The sequence below is a fragment of the Enhydra lutris genome, unplaced genomic scaffold, assembly GCF_002288905.1.
Source record: "Enhydra lutris kenyoni isolate GAN:26980312 unplaced genomic scaffold, ASM228890v2 scaffoldscaffold2, whole genome shotgun sequence".
NCBI classification, from domain to species: Eukaryota; Metazoa; Chordata; class Mammalia; order Carnivora; family Mustelidae; genus Enhydra; species Enhydra lutris.
In genome coordinates, this window is record NW_019154086.1 from 65,838,669 (window position 1) to 65,855,510 (window position 16,842).

The 16,842-nt window shown below is 35.8% G+C and overlaps 1 protein-coding gene across 1 annotated transcript in view; it reads left to right on the plus strand.

The window, feature by feature from the left end:
* LOC111146515 (ABI family member 3 binding protein) overlaps positions 1-16,842 on the plus strand; it is a 259,405-nt gene that overhangs the window by 48,053 nt on the left and 194,510 nt on the right. Inside the window, exon 2 of the mRNA XM_022502061.1 lies at positions 16,466-16,645. Within this exon, the coding sequence (XP_022357769.1) occupies positions 16,466-16,645 (180 nt within the window). The remainder of the gene's footprint in view (positions 1-16,465; positions 16,646-16,842) is intronic.

Below are 16,842 nucleotides of genomic sequence, written 5' to 3' on the forward strand. Positions count from 1 at the left end.
TATATTTTTTTATGTTTCGAACCCTTAAAAATAACTCCCCACTCAGAAGAAAGATTTCCATGTAGAAATGATATGAAATGGCATCAGATGTTTATGATCTTCTATTAATTTTAAATTAGAAGGTGGATGGAAAGACTGTTTTAAACAAGGGGTTTTGGTAGCACAGGCCATATCCAGTGTCTTGGGGAACAGAGTATCACAGACATCAGCATACAAACACACCACTTTAATTTTTATCAGTTTGACATTCTCTTCCTCCTGTTTTCTGGACAAGACCTTCTTGACAGGGGCGCCTGGGTGGCTCAGTGGGTTAAGCCGCTGCCTTCGGCTCAGGTCATGATCCCAGGTCCTGGGTTCAAGCCCCGCATCGGGCTTTCTGCTCAGCAGGGAGCCTGCTTCCTCCTCTCTCTCTGCCTGCCTCTCTGCCTGCTTGTGATTTCTCTCTGTCAAAATAAATAAACAAAAATCTTTATTAAAAAAAAAAAAAGACCTTCTTGACATTCAAGACTTGACTCACTTGTCATTTTTCCTATAATGCCATTCTTGACCCTTCCCTTTCTAATCAGTCAGCATTCCTCTGAATTATCTCAGCTTGAGGCTTGTTCCTCTATGTAGAATTTATTGAGTGTATTGAGTGTGTTGAGTGTATTGAGTAATTGAGTGTGAGTAATAACTCTTAAAAGTTCATATCCTCCACTATAATGCATTTTCTTTGAGGAGGCTCATTTGTATATTAGCAATGATTCCTATCAAGCACAGTATTACTCATTTAAGAAAAGTATTGTATGTGTTTGTTCATTCAAAAAATGTTTATTAACTATTCTCTCTGTGCCAGTGACCATGTCCTTGTGTAGTTTAGAATCACATGTAAGTTATGTCTTTATTTACAGAATGAATATTTGGTTGAAATTCAAAGAACTTTAAAAATTCAAAGTAGAGCCAAATTGAAAGGAAAACAAGAATCAGGTCACATCAGTAACAATGATCACTGAGTTGTACAGTTGTACTGGTTTTGTTAAAGAATTTTCACTAATCTTACCAACAACTCTGAGACAGTAGCTGTGTAGGATTAATACTATTTTATAGGGAAGAATGTGGCATTCAACCATTAAGTTAACTATTTAAATAACTAGGACAATTGTGGGTTTAACTTGGGACTTGAACAAAGGTATTCTGACTCCAAACCCTCTGTCTTCCCACTAGCAGTCCTCTCTTCCTAAAATACCATTCTTCATAGGAGCAGACAGAGAATCTCAGGGACATAAAAATATCGTCACCCCCACAGCCGGAAGATGTTAGCAGTAATCTCACAAACAATACAATGAGTTTATCTAATTGTCAATGGATTAAATATGACAGATCTCAAATGTGATTAAAAAACAAATAGGCGCAAACTAGTTACACAAACTTTATAAGATCAAGTTCTCATCTCTAAAATGAATACCAAATTTTGCCAAAATAAAGCCAATTGTGAAATTATTGAAATAATAAATTCTATTAACTTACAGAGCTGAAATGGCATGTTTATCTATTATCAAAGGAAGATTCCTATGAATAATTAAAAGATAATGTGGTCGGTAAAAATGAGTATAGAGAAGTATATTTATGTTAAGGAAAATGCAGGTTATAAAACATCACTCAAAATATAATCTTATCTTTGTAAGTTGTCATATTTGTCATACCCAGGAAAAATGTATCTGGAAGGAGATACTAAAAATCTTTACCAAAGTCATCACTGTGTATTGGATAATGGGTAGTTTTTAAAACAAATTTTAAAATTTTAAAAAACAAAAGTTTTTAAAACAAATTTTGAAACAAATTTTAAAACAAAGTTTTTAAAACAAATTTTATCTCTTTTGCAACTCTTTAATTTTGTTAACTAGAATAAATGTGTATCTGTATAATTTTTAAATTAAAAATCCATGCAAGGATTATTACTGGGGTGGGAAGGATGTGAAAATGTGACAGGCAGCGGAATAGGAAATGTGCTACCAGCCTGGGATGGAGTGCAATAAAGGAATAATTTGGGAAACACAGAATTATAGTAAGTTGTAATTCTTCTCAGGCATACTTCTCGGGCTGTTCCTGCCAATAGAGTCAATTAGAGCCAATTGCTTTGTTTTCATTTAGCTTTTGGCTAAAGAATAGAATTAATAACAATTGCCTTTTTTGTTTGCTTTTTTAAGAGAGGTAAGCTTTTATTTCCTTGTCTCGCAAATAAATCTGGCTGAGTTGGTCACAATAACAAATGATTTTAATAACATATCTGATGTTTGCGGGAGGGACCTATATTAATGGTGGTTCAGTTAAACTGTAATCTATGTGTAAAATATCTTTGATTTCTTTCATTAAAAAATAGCATATTTTTTCCTACTTAAAACAAATTTTGCTCTGAGCATTTTACTTGAGTTGCTTGTTGCTAAGGGCATGTGAGACAAGATTTCTACCATGTGGATGTATTTTAGAAGTGTCTAAGATTTAAATTTTGTATTATTATTCATTCCTCAAACTGAGTATGTGCTTGTGTGTGTGTAGCTTAGTGGAGGAAAATACTTTAAAATTGCTTTTAAAACAATGACAGGTCTTTTAGTGTGGCCTACAGGGACCTCTTTCGTCCTTTGAATTGTCACTGTGTGCCTCTTGTCCCAATACTCCCCAGCTGCACTGACCTTCTTTAGTATCTCTAAAGGCAACACTGTTACTGTTTCTGCCCTCTGTCCTCACCCCAGATGTACACAGAAACTTTGACTAACTTCTACCCACCCTTTATCTATGTCACTTCCTCGAGTCGTAGGAGTTGGGGATCTCTAGAAAGGCTGGGCACCTCTGCAGTGCAACACTAGTATCCCTTTTGTCTATTTCCTGGTAGCAATAAGCTACCTTGTCAGGTATTTTTTTCTTTTTTATCAGCTTCAGAGCTGCTGTTAGCTCACAGTTTACTATCTCAACTTCAACTTACTTTGGTTCTTGATTCTGTCTCCTGGCCTCTTTTCCTCTACTTAAAACCAAATGGATTCACCCCATGGTAGGAAATGGTGTAACCAGTGGGAATTGACCTATTCTCATTTTCAGCATCTACAGGACAATCTCCTGTGCATAGTACTTGGAATACTCAAAGGACAATCTCACTTCTTCGTCTCCCAGTTTAGAATTTGGAATGGAGTGGGAGCAATTCATCACATCTCTGAAGCTCTAAATGCAGGAAAAAGAAAAAAAAATTGTCACATAAAAAAGAGTTATGAGGAAGACTTTCTTTTTATTTCTATAATTTTAGGTCAAGATTTTACCCCAAATAGTGCATCCAGTTAAATTTTATTAACATTTGATAAATATTATGGAATCCTATTTTAAGTGCCTAGACTTAAACTTGAGTCCCATCCACCATGCAGGCTGGGATATTTTGATAATGTCAGACTGGAAGGCCAGGATTTCAAGGCAAGTTGGCTTGCTTTTTCTCACCTAGGAAATGTTACATGAATCACAAACTACCAGAAAAGTTAACAATAAGGCATATTTTATTAATACTGAAAAACATTTAGAAATTCAAAATGTTTTAATTCTTTTTTTTTTTAATATTTTATTTATTCATTTGACAGACAGAGATCACAAGTAGGCAGAGAGGCAGGCAGAGAGAGAGGAGGAAGCAGGCTCCCCGCCAGGCAGAGAGCCCGATGTGGGGCTCGATCCCAGGACCCTGGGATCGTGACCTGAACCGAAGGCAGAGGCTTAACCCACTGAGCCACCCAGGTGCCCCCAAAATGTTTTAATTCTGTACAAACTTTAATTCTTTGGAAAAGAAACAATGACAAATATTATCAAAATAATAATACATCCCCAGTTACCATAGTTTGTACTATACAGGTTCTTCTGACTATGTAGGTAAATAGCTAAGTCATTTGGTTCACAAGGCCAGAGTTGATAACTAATTTCACTTTAATTTTAGGTATAAATAGGAATAAAACCAGTCTCTCCAGAACTGGTTAATTCTCTGCTTGACAAATATTTGCATAATTGGTATTGGCTAAGAAATTCTTAAAGTGGAAATGTCTAGAGACAGAAGACAACTTGGTAATTTATCTTGTATTGTAGTCATTGCTATGAATGTCAGTAACTATCTTACTATTTTGCAAAAAAGCTCATGTCTTGCATTTGGGATAAATTAAAGTTGCTATATTTTAGATAATTATTGTAACAAGTTAAGTGGTCTCATTTCATTAATGACTACAGATAGAAATCTCAGAGTTTATTGATTTTATTATAGAAAATATTATATAACATATATTTAGTGATAGTGAAAAACAATATAGCTCATTTTCTGGATGTTCACAACTTGGTGTTGTCCTCAGGCAAGAGTAATATTTATAATCTTAAAATAATAAAAAAATGGAAAATTTTGCCAATTTATTAAAAATTTAAACATAAAGTTACCATACTACCCAGCTATTTTACACCTAGGTATTTATCCAAGATAAATGAAAACATATGTCCACGCAAATACTTGTAGCATTATTCATAATAGCAGCATTATTCATAATAACCCAAAACTGGAAGTAATCCAACTATTCATCAACTGAGGAAATGGATAAATAAAATGTGACCCACAAAATGAAATGTTATCGAGCAATCAAAAGTGAACTAATGATACACCATGGATGAATGAATCTCATAAGCACCATACCACCTGATAAAAGCCAGACGCAAAGACTATATTTTGTATAAATCCATTTATATTAAATTACAAGAAAAGCAGAAAGCAGACCACTGGTTGCTTGGAGCTAAGAGTGGGAGTTAAGGGTATGCCTGTTGACTACAGATGGATACAGGGGAAAGTTTTAAAATGATGGGAATGTTCTCCAATTGGATTGTGGTAGACTTAATAAATTCTAAAATTTTCCAAAAATTACTGAATTTTAAAAAATTATTTACAATAGGTGAATATTATGGTGCATGATTATATATACCTCACAAACTGTTAAAAATATTTGTGACAGTCACATACATTCCTTCTATATGTCTGTGAAACTATTTTCTTTTTCATATTTGTTAAATTTTGGGAGTTATATAAAAAATAAATATTATCTGGAAATTATTAGCATAGTATTTCTATAAACAAATTCATTTTCTGTTTTATTTTCCTGCATTTTAATAGGAAGATATTATTTTGTCTGGATGAAGTGTTAGAGATATCCTTGAACATAAGAATGAAAATGGATTTGGGATTCTCTAATTAATTAGAGGATTAATTAGAGAATTAATTAGATTATTAATTAACAACCCAGGTCAAACACAGTGAAAGGCAAAGTTGATATCAGAACCCCTCTATTAGAATGGAATGACTTACTTTGGGGTCATTAGCATGTGGCTCTTCCCAGAGACTCATAAGTTTCATGACCCACCCTGCCTTGTTCATGAGGCTACATGGTCAAACTGTCCTGATGGTTTAGCCATTGTCTTCTAGTATATGGAAGGCTTTTGAAACTGTGAAATCTCAAAATAAGCAGCTGTGTATCATCAGCATTGGGTATTTATTAACTGAACAAACTAAAATTCATGAAGATTTCAAACGTCTAAACAATGATGGCAAATGAAACCGTTTATTCTAGCTACATCTCTTGTTTTTTTTTTAATATTTTATTTATTTATTTGACAGAGATCACAAGTAGGCAGAGAGGTAGACAGAGAGAGAGAGAGAGAGAGAGAGAGAGGGAAGCAGGCTCTTGGCTGAGCAGAGAGCCCGATGCGGGACTCGATCCCAGGACCCTGAGATCATGACCTGAGCCGAAGGCAGCGGCTTAACCCACTGAGCCACCCAGGCACCCCTACATCTCTTGTTTTTATTTGCGAGACTTTGCAGTAAAAGCAAGATTTATTTAAGAAAGTTTTATTAGTGCTTAGACAGTTTTTTACGAGACGGGAAACTTTTCATTTTTATCAAGAGTATTTCTGATTTACTCTGTGAGACAATGTTTTCACAATGGAAATATGTGATCTTGTATGTGGAGGATTTCCTACAGTGCGGGTGGAAGTTGTACATTTTCCGCTTTGTCCTATAAAGTAGTACTTTGATTAAACTTGATTTCTACTTAGTGGAATTTAATGTATGTTAGTACTGAAGTTATTGAGAGTAAGAAAAAAAAAAAAAAAGGAGTATCGGTCCTTTTGGAAAATTGACCAGTAGAGGGAAAATAATCCAAATGACCGTTTACCTATTTTTTGGTACTAGATCATTTTGAGATTGTTAGGACAAGCAATTTTTTAAATGGCACATGTTTAAACTTAACCACTTTTGTATCAGTGAATAATACTCTTAGACATAGGAAAGTCAATATTACACTTTGTTGTCAAAAGGTCACTGGTGGGAGCACCTGGGTGGCTCAGGCATTAACTGTCTGCCTTTGGCTCAGGTCATGATCACAGGGTCCTGGGATCGAGGCCCACGTCAGGCTCTCTGCTCAGTGGGAAGCCTGCTTCTCCCTCTTCCACTCCCCCTGCTTGTGTTCCCTCTCTCACTATCTCTTTCTATGTCAAATTAATAAATAAAATCTTGAAAAAAAAAAAGTGCCTGGCATTTCATTAGCTGGGAGTGAGAGGGAAAGATATCCAAGATATTGTGTATCAGTAACTAGTATTCAGCATTCTGGTGAAGATGAAATCATTATATAGTTTTATCTGCATTTACTGTTAGTAATTTAAGTCTTAAAAATTAAGCAGCTATTATAAATAATAGAGTATAGTTTTATCTTTCTGGCAAATAGTATAAAGTAAATAAATATCTGGAAAGAAAAAAATATATATATATAATTTTCCTTTGTTCTCAGTGAAAATTTTATTACAGTATAATCAACATTTTAAAAAAACAGTAAATCAAGAGAGGTTGATACTCTGAAGACACAGGAATATTTAAAAATGTTGACTTTAATAATTATCTGAATAGTGTTCAGTGAAAATAACAGCAAAACCACTATTGATGCGTGCAATAAAACTTACAAATCTCCAAAACATTATGATGCAAGATGTCACTTGAATTAAGTGCAAGAAGCCTTACCTAAGAGTACATATCATAGGATTCCATCTCACTGAAGTCTATAACAGGTAAAATTAATCTATGGCTTTGTAAAAATCAGAACAAAAGTTGTTTTGTTCTGGGGTGGAAGCATGGGGTGGAAATAGACCAGTAGAGGAATGAGGAGACTTTCTAGGTGAAGGTAATATTCTAAATCTTGTCTAGGTTTGGGTTGCATAAATATATGGCAGTTGGAAAAATCAGCCATGTAGAGTTAAGATTTATGTATTTTCTTATATATAAATTTTACCTCAAAAAAGGTACTGAATTCTAGTTAATGATATACCTACTGAATTTGAGGAGTGAAGAATACTGAAATATAATTTATTTTGAAATCCATTTAAAAATAAGATGGATTGATGGATGGATAGAGAGGTAGATAAATATGATGAAAGAGATAGATTAAGATTTAAATCATTGTCTCTGGACGGTGGCTCTATTGATGTGTATTGCATGATTCTTGCAACATTTCTCTGTTTGAAATTTTTTTTGTAAAGTTTTTTTTATTTATTTGAGAGACAGAGATCACAAGTAGGCAGAGAGGCAGGTAGAGAGAGAGGGGGAAGCAGGCTCTCCGCTGAACAGAGAGCCCGATGTGGGGCTCGATCCCAGGACCCTGGATCATGACCCGAGCCGAAGGCAGAGGCTTTAACCCACTGAACCACCCAGGTGCTCCAAAATTTTTTATAATGTTAGCTCATCATACTTATAAATCTTTAAATAGATTGGTCAAACACATATAAAGCCCTATAACTGATGTTAGAAGCCAGAGAAATTTTCCAAATATTATTAAACATTTTACCTTACAAGTCTCCAGAATTTATAATTCTAGAAAACTCTAACAGTTTGTTCACAGATCAAAAAATATGTATAATTCTCATGGTAGGAAATTTAATAGCTTGGCAGCTGAGGTCTTTTTTTCTCTGATACTGTATATCTGTAAATCTCTTTCAAAAGAAATTGGGCCCATGAATTTTATTTATTTTCAAAGAGTTATGGCTCCCAAACCTGAGTATGTGTCGGAATTACCCAATTTGCTAAAATACAGATTGCTGCCTCCATCCCAAAGTTTCTGATTCGAGATGTCTGGAGTGGAGTCTGAGAATGTATACTTCTAGCAAGTTCCCAGCTGATGCAGATGCTCTAATGGGGGGTGGGGGGCGATTCTTTGAAGAATCCTGGTCTGGAAACTATCCTTCCTTCCATCCAGAATACCAATTGTTATCACTCCTTGCTTTACATAGCAAGAGAATTAAGCAGATCAACTCCAGAGATTTCATGAAAGATCAGAAAAGAGCAAAAAAGAAGAGAAATTAGTTTTGTTAAGTCTTTTAGCATGTTTGATTTCTTTTTATTTTATATGTATTAAAAATAATAAGAATATACGAATTATCTAAAGTAGTAGGAAAAGTATTATAAAGTAGACTTTGAGATCTACTTCCCTACTTGCATTTGGCATATTTTCATGTCATGAAAACAATTTTTGTCACTAGCTTAACAAAGCTAAGGGGACACTTTCCTTGTACATCCTTTATCCCTCTTCCATCAGATTTAGAGTTCCTCTGTTGTAGCCACATGGTACTAATTGCAGGAATAATGTTGCACTGAAATCATTGACTTACCCATCTGCCTAACTTACTAGACTGCTTAATCTTTGTGCTGTGACAGATCATATTTGAATTGGTATCACTAATGCCTAGTGTCTGATAGTGAAGGAATAAAGTGAAAAGCAGATGAATGGATATACATATTTCCCAAGGCAAATGTAGAATTTATTTAGATTTTGTTGAAGTTAACCATGTCACTGCCCCCCTTTCCTTATAGCAAATATGTGGTTATTTGTTGCATATGGTTGCCCCCCACCCTCAACATGCTCCAGAGTTTAAAGAGTAATTTTAGGAGAATTAGATAGAGGGTGTGTATGCAAGTGACAACAGCGTATATCTCAGGATGAGATTTTTCCCTAAGAGTGAAAGGCTGTTGACTTAGAAGGTAGTCTATGAAAAGTAATTTTCCTGCTTGGCTGTTGGTTGGGCTACAAGATGGGTAATGAAATTATTGCTCCTTTGGTAAAACTATTAGTCCTGCCAAGTGGTGCTGAAATGTCAACGTTGGCAGGCTCAGTCTGTCTCATTCAGTCATCCAAAGTCACCAGACGGTGAAGTATTGGCCTGAGGAATCAGGGCACTGGGAATTCTGACCAAGGTGGAAACTGTGGTTGTTTTAGCTGAAATGGAACTCGCTTATACAAGCAGCTAGGAAAACAGAAATAAAGTGCTCCATTAGGAAGAAAACATTTTCCCTCTCAGATTTCTAGCAAAATGTCATTTCTTTCTAAATTCAATAGTAAACATTCTCCAGGTATTTGGTGACCATAATATCCTAATAAAGTTAACTAGTCGACACCTGGGAGTTATGGCTCAATGGCAACTATTTGGGTGTGGCTTTATAAAGGGAGCTCTTCCGGTGAACCAGGACTTTTTATTTCCTAAACTCTGAAAGTACATGTTACATGCAGGAACATGTCTTCCAATGGCAAACTCCCCACAAGGCATTGGAGAGAGAACATGCTGTTCTGCTTGCATTAGAGCAGAGATCACGAATCTTTGTAGGTTGAGCTTCGGGCTCACATCAAGTGTGTATGTGTCAGGTTCAGAGTTTTTTTTAAAGGTCCCCATTCCCACACTCCGGCAGCTGTTCATGTGCCTTATGGGACTTCTACCCAGTTTTTTCTGTGCTTTTTAAAAAATGACATTTTTTTCTGTAGTTTTATAAAAGTCTCATTTTATATATATCTAAACTATTTTCATCAGGATCTTCCCCTTGTGCTTTTAGACTTGAGTTAATAAAACACAAGTAGGGATGCCTGCTGTTCATCTCTAAAGCTGGGTGTTACTAACTCACCATTTCCTGAATGCCCCAAATCTCTTTTAATTTGTTGTTCTTATTTAGATTTCTGATTCATCACCTGAATTGTATATATTGAAGGATGCAATTTCATTTGTACATTAGAAACCACAATGTCCAAAATGTTTGTGACTGAGCTCCTATCCTCTTTACATAAGGCATCCTTGCCACCCATATCCCTTATTACCAGTGTCAGCAGAATCAGAGGGCAAGGAAGATATAAATCAAAGGCCTGAGGTAAGAAGGGTGGGCAGAAGCAGTCTGAGGCCTATAGGAAGAATTTAGAGAATTTCAAGATAGTTACCCTTATCAAATCACCCATTTTTGTAAGTAGCAACTATTTCTGCATGGTCTTTGCGAGGGTGGTTAATGTGTAGGGCCATAAATAGATGGTTTGAATGATGCCATTTAGAGTTCTGCAATGCACGACTCAAGCAACTGTCAGTGGTGTCCCTATTTCTGGAAGATGTGTTGTAGAACTGCCACATGTTTACTGCACACTAGCTCTTTGCAAGCTCTCATTAATTCTCCATTGGGTCTTGGTAGAACTTCATTCCCAAAGAATTGGGAAGAAAGTGACAGAGAATCTGTGGATTTTGAGAAGGAATTTCATTCTGGAAGCAGAGATCCAGGATACCATGAGATAAATGGGATTGATGATAGATGGAATAAAATAAATTGAAATTTTAAAAGGATTTTTTAAAAAGATTTTATTATTTATTTATTTGACAGACAGAGATCACAAGTAGGCAGAGAGGCAGGCAGAGAGAGGAGGAAGCAGAGATCCCGATGTGGGGCTCGATCCCAGGACCCTGAGACCATGACCTGAGCCGAAGGCAGAGGCTTTAACCCACTGAGCCACCCAGGTTCCCCTTAAAAGGACTTTATAGGAATTATTTTGTGAGAACATTTAATTATATTTCTGCATATACACAACCAGGACAAGGCAGTTTAATGCCTCTACCTATCTTGTCTGGCATGCCATCATGTCACTGCAGAATGGGTCATGCCTTTCTTTATCTTCATAACCACTTTACACAGACTCTCTTCTAATGGAAAGCTGTACAAGCATCTTGCTATTACAGCACTAGTGGAAGTAGTTTTTATAATGTCTAATTGTATTTAATTGATGGAAACATTTAATCTTTATTCTCCTTAAAATATTTAAAACTGCCATGCTTTTTTTTGCTATGGAAAGTTTCCACTCATATCACTGGCTTTCAGTTTGTTACTGTTTTTGGTAAGAAAATCCATGCTATAGACTACAGACAACACGTTTCTATTCAAAGATCTGAAGATTCTTGGATAATTGACTTTGACCACTCCCTTCATACTGTGGTTGCCACAGGAAAATTAATGAGACTCCATATGGATATTTTTCCCCTTCAACACGTTTCCTTGGATCATAGTACCAGGAAAGGGAGTCCTTTGAGTACCACGCCTGTTATACGATCTTTTTTTGGCTCTCTAAGAATTAAAGCATATGTTAAATTATTGTCAAGTCTTATGTTAAAATTATGTTTTGTATAACTTAACATTACAGTTTAATTAAATATAATTTATGCCATCAAATATGGTTTTTGGAAGCTTTTGAATGCATTGTCAGACAGTGACTTCTCTGCTTAATATGTAAACTGAAAATGTGACCATAAAGGCATTGGAATGTTTTCCACCTGCAATCCATTAAGTAAGAAGAATATGTAATATATTTGAAACTTTGACTTGTCAGTTCTAGGAATATAATCATGGCTAAAAAGGACTTGCTGATTTTATATACGTACCATTTGTTGAATGTAAATAATAATATTAGGTACCATTAAAACTATTTCACTAGTTGCTATAATGGCAAGAGGATTGAATGACCTTCCATCAGAGGAAAGTCTTTTATATCTGAGAAAGGCTTGCTACTTTGTGATGAGAAAGGTCCTGCCCATGCTACAGTGACATGATATCATGCCAGACAAGAGATTCACCCATGGTGAATTACGTAAGTAATTTGTTCTGTTTTGTTGCTGAGTCCTATCTCATTGTATGGGTAAGCCATAATGTGTTTATCCCTTTAACTACTGATGGACATTTGGGCTAGTTGCAGTTCAGTGGTGCTTTGAATATCTGCATACAAGGCTTAGCATAGCATTATTTTTCATGTTTTCTCAAAAATACCTAGGAATGAAACTGATAGGTTATTTGGTAGTTGTCCAACAGTTTTCACAAGTGGTTATACCACTTAACATTCACATTAAAAATGTATGAGGGCTCCAGTTATTTCAAATCCTGCCTAACACTTGTTATGGACAGCCTTTTAATTATCCATTCTTGGGTTGTGGTATCTTACTGTAATTTTAACTTGCATTTCCCTGAAGACTAATGATGTTGAGTAGGAATTGGTAAACTGTGACCCAGCAGCCAACTGCCAATTTTTACAAGTACAGTTGACCCTTGAGCAATATGGGTTTGAACTACACTTGGTCCACTACACACAGTTTTTTTTAAATATATATATAAATACAGTACTATATATGTATTTTCTCTTCCTATGATTTTCTTAACATTTTCTTTTCTCTAACTTTATTGTAAGAATACAAACATAGAATACATACCACAGACAAAATATGTGTTAATTGACGGTTTATGTTATCACTAAAGCTTCCAGTTAATAGTAGGCTATTAGTAGTTAAATTTTGGGGAGTCAAAACTATATGCAGATTTTTGTCTGTGTGGTGGGTTAGTGTCCCTAATCTCCATATTGTTCAAGTGTCAACTATACAATTTTATTGAAACACAGACATGTCATTTTAATGCTACAGGGCTTGTATTTATTTTTAAAAATTAAAAGAAAATTAATTCTAATTGGATTTTGAAAGACTTTCTCTTTTCTTTTGTTATTTCACAACAGCCCCTTGAACTATTTAGAGATACCCTGGGATGTCGGAAAAAGAGGATTAGAAACAACTATCCTAGATCCAAGGTTCTACTTTATCAATGTGCAATCTTTTTTCAGCCATAATGGTGGTGGTTTCCTGAAATGTTCACATTCTTTATTTTGTCTCACTCTTGATTGGTGTAGGCTTTATTTCTCATAAGATACAGTAAAATGTTTTTCTAGTATTCTTATTACTCTGTACTCTGGGGCTCTTCTGGACAATATATCTGCCATTTTACCTATAAATGTTTTCCTAGTTAAGCTTATATCATATTATATTATTTTTTTATTAACTCTACCTACGTCATTCATCAGAGGTTTTCATACTAACATTGAAAGATAACTATCATCACATGACTAGTGTTCTAAACCATTAAACTGGAATTACTCAGAATGAAGAGTAATTTATCCAAGATTAAAAATTATTATAGGATGCATGGAGATATACCCTAAAATATCCGGGGAAATTGTCCAGTAGTATAAAATTGAATACTAGTCCAAACATTCATTTGAAGGAATGCTTGACAAACTTAATCAGATTGAAAGGGCAAAAATCGCTTTACCTTTTTGCTGAGAACCAAAAAGACCAGTGGTATAATTACTGAGTAGGTGAAGGGGTGTAGAGAAGACAGAAGATAGAGGGAATCAATATTGGGTGACAATGTGAGCATAGGTGAAAGTGCATTGCCGAATGTGAGAAGATTATACTGGCCAAAAAGAAATAAGATATGTTGAGAAGTAATAAAGGAAGAAGTAATGTGTCAGGGACAATGAAGGGACTTGAATTTCCAGCTTCAAATAAGCAACTGGGATGATAGTCTCAAAATACTAAGTTTGTGATGCTGCTTTAAGGTAAGATTTGTTTGTGTGCATCTCTCTCTCTTTTTGAGGACTTCTAAAAGTTTAGCTCCAGAGAGTAGTGTGAATTAGAATTTTGGAGAAAGTGGGTAGTTAAATGCCAATTCACTCAAAAAGTTACATGATGTTGATGTATTTGCTGACATAAATCATTAGTGAAAAGGACAAAGATTGGAGTCATGAAAATTCCCATGTGGAGGAAATGAGAACACTTCCACTTTTGTTGGTCAGTAATTCTGTTTACAACCTTCCTTTTCCTCACTTGGTGCTGCCATCCTTTCCACTTTCCAAGTGGAAGAGTAATGTGGTACATCAGGCCAAATTCTATGAGCAAAGGTCTAATGTGATGATGCTGTGACTCTTGGCTCTTAGTCAAACATGAGTGCGGCCTAAGTACACTAATATTCCTTATTCTCTGCTTCCCAACAAGGGGGTGGGTAACAGACCAGCTGTGTTTTAATTTACTGTGGGACCTAACAATCTTCTAAAGTAGTGTAGTGATTCTAGGGTTAATCTAGGCATATAACTAAGGAGGGAAAAATTGGCTTGGACCAAATCTATATTATAGCTGAAGTATAAATCCTCTCTTCAAAATCTAATGAAATTAGGACAAAACATTAGCAGTTAGCATCATTTGAGCATTATGGTTTCGGGGTTGGCCTCTCCTTACCTCTCTTTTGGGTAATGATGACATTCTCAACAAAAATAGAGCAGGAAGTACAGTTGGTGCGAACTGAGATCCAGTTTTGATCTTGCACTTAACTTGCAGAGTGACAGAGAACGGTGGGCCCTCAATTTCATTGTACTATGAGAGATTTGCACTGGGTGAGCTAAACTAGATGAATCTTCCTTACATTTGGATAAAACACCCAGTATCTCTGGGTTTCAATTTTGCCAGAAATGTAGGAATAACACTTTGAGAATCTTGAAGTTTATGAAAATGTCATCAAATACTTGGAAGTATAAAGAACTGTGTACATACCCGGAAATAGTTGTACTGGCTGCTGAGGTAAGACAGTGGTTCCCACAACTTGGTATCCAAGAAGGGGCTAGCTGTATTTTTTCAAAGGCCTATTGGAATCCTTTATGTAGCTATATTGAGGCAGACCAGGCTAATTTTGACTGGAATAGTATAAATTTAGTGTGATGACTTTGGGAAGCCATGCTGTTCAGAGGTACTAACTGGTATTAATGAAGTATAAATCTTATGAATATAATTGATATAAATAAAATGAATCATGAGAAATCAAATGTGGATTACTAAATTAATAAATGCAATCTTTCTAATGGGTAAAATGTTCTAAAAATATTAAATCTCTGTAGAATAGAGAAAGAAAATAATTGAGGTCTATAATTTGTATCTAAAACTCTGGGGCCAGACATGTTTTAGAATTCAGAAAATCCTTGGATTTTAGAAATGTACTAGGTTGTCTGGACCCCTTCAGTGGGGGCTTGGCCAGCACCCCTTAATTAAACATGTTAATATTCCTACAATTAAACATGTGAATAGTTACACAGATTATTCAGTGAGATTTGAGAAAGACTTGGTGGCCTCATATGGTTCAGATTGGGTTTTCTTACCAAATTAGTTAAATACGAATTTACCAAAAAATCTTACAAAGCTGTTTTGGATTTCTGTCTTGTGGCTTAATTAAGTAACCAATTATTGAGCAATTACTATGTGCCAGCTTCAAGATAGTGCCATTTGCACTAATCTTTGTAAACAACCCATCAAAGTGGACATTGTTATCCAGTGTTCATAATTTACAAATCAAGAAACTCAGGGCCAAGTATGTTCTGTGAGTAGCCAGAGGCGCCACTGGTAATTAAGTTGGGAGAGCTGGTATTTGAACTCTGCTCCTTCTGGTCCCAAAGACAAAAGACAATGTTGTTTACTCACCGCTTGGTCAAGACTTCTGGTTAGTGTGATAATCTGTCCTTGTTGCCTACATAGTTTTAAAAAAAAAAAGAGCCTTGAAAATTTAATTAAGTTTTCTTTCCTCATTCTGCACAATCTCTCTAGGGAAGTTCATCCAATGATTGTTTAGAAACTGATGACATCCAGATGGATCGGTGTTCTGTTACTGAGCATCACACTTGATTATTCAACCTCCTGGGGACATTTCCATGTAGTTGTCTCATTGACCCTGTGGGCCCCAAAAGAGACCTAAAGATCTTTCTCTTCCATTTATCTTCTCTCAGAACTCCCTAATCTCCCTAAACTGACCCCCCTCCACCTGTGTCCCTTTGTTTCCAACCCTCTATGTAAATCACTCTCTTGTGGGGATACAGCTGGAGGGCAGCACTGACGAGGCTGGGGGGTTTCAAAGTGCAGTAGTTAAATTTACTGATATGAAATGTCAGATCCTTTGAACATTCCCAGATAGTATGCATCCAATGAAGGTTTTGACTATCAAATACCCAAAGTAGCCTTAAATGTCATCTACCTGCTCAATAATAAATTACCAAATATTAAATCCTAAGATTTTACTTTGTGTTCTAGACTAATTTCTATTTTATTTAGTTTGGGTTTTTTGGATCTCAGAATTACCCACATTTTAGCAGTTTGGGTAGATGAGTTGGAATATTCAGTAGCTAAGTAGATAGCATGTTTTCCAGTAACAATGTCTCTAGCAACTAACCTTTGCCCAAATTTGCCCTGGGATACTAAAGTGGTAAAATAACAGCCCTGTGTTTTGTGTTCCCATCTTTAGGTAAAAGGCCAAGCCTGAAAGTCCACATCAATACCACGAGCGACTCCATCCTCTTGAAGTTCCTACGTCCAAATCCAAATGTAAAATTAGAAGGTTTTCTCTTGGGATATGGCAGCAACTTGTCACCAAACCAGTACTTCCCTCTTCCAGCAGAAGGGAAATTCACAGAGGCTGTGGTCGGTAAGATGTTTGGGTTTCGGGCGTGGGAAGAAGAGAGGTAACAGGTAATGGGTGCCACGTGAACTATAAATCTTGAAGGCAAATGCCCTTTCTTCTACATCTCAGCCAAACCAAATGCCAGAGTTACAAATCATCTACATAATTGTTGTAACCTACATAGCATAGTGCCTCTTTGTGGAAAAAATACAGAATGAGAA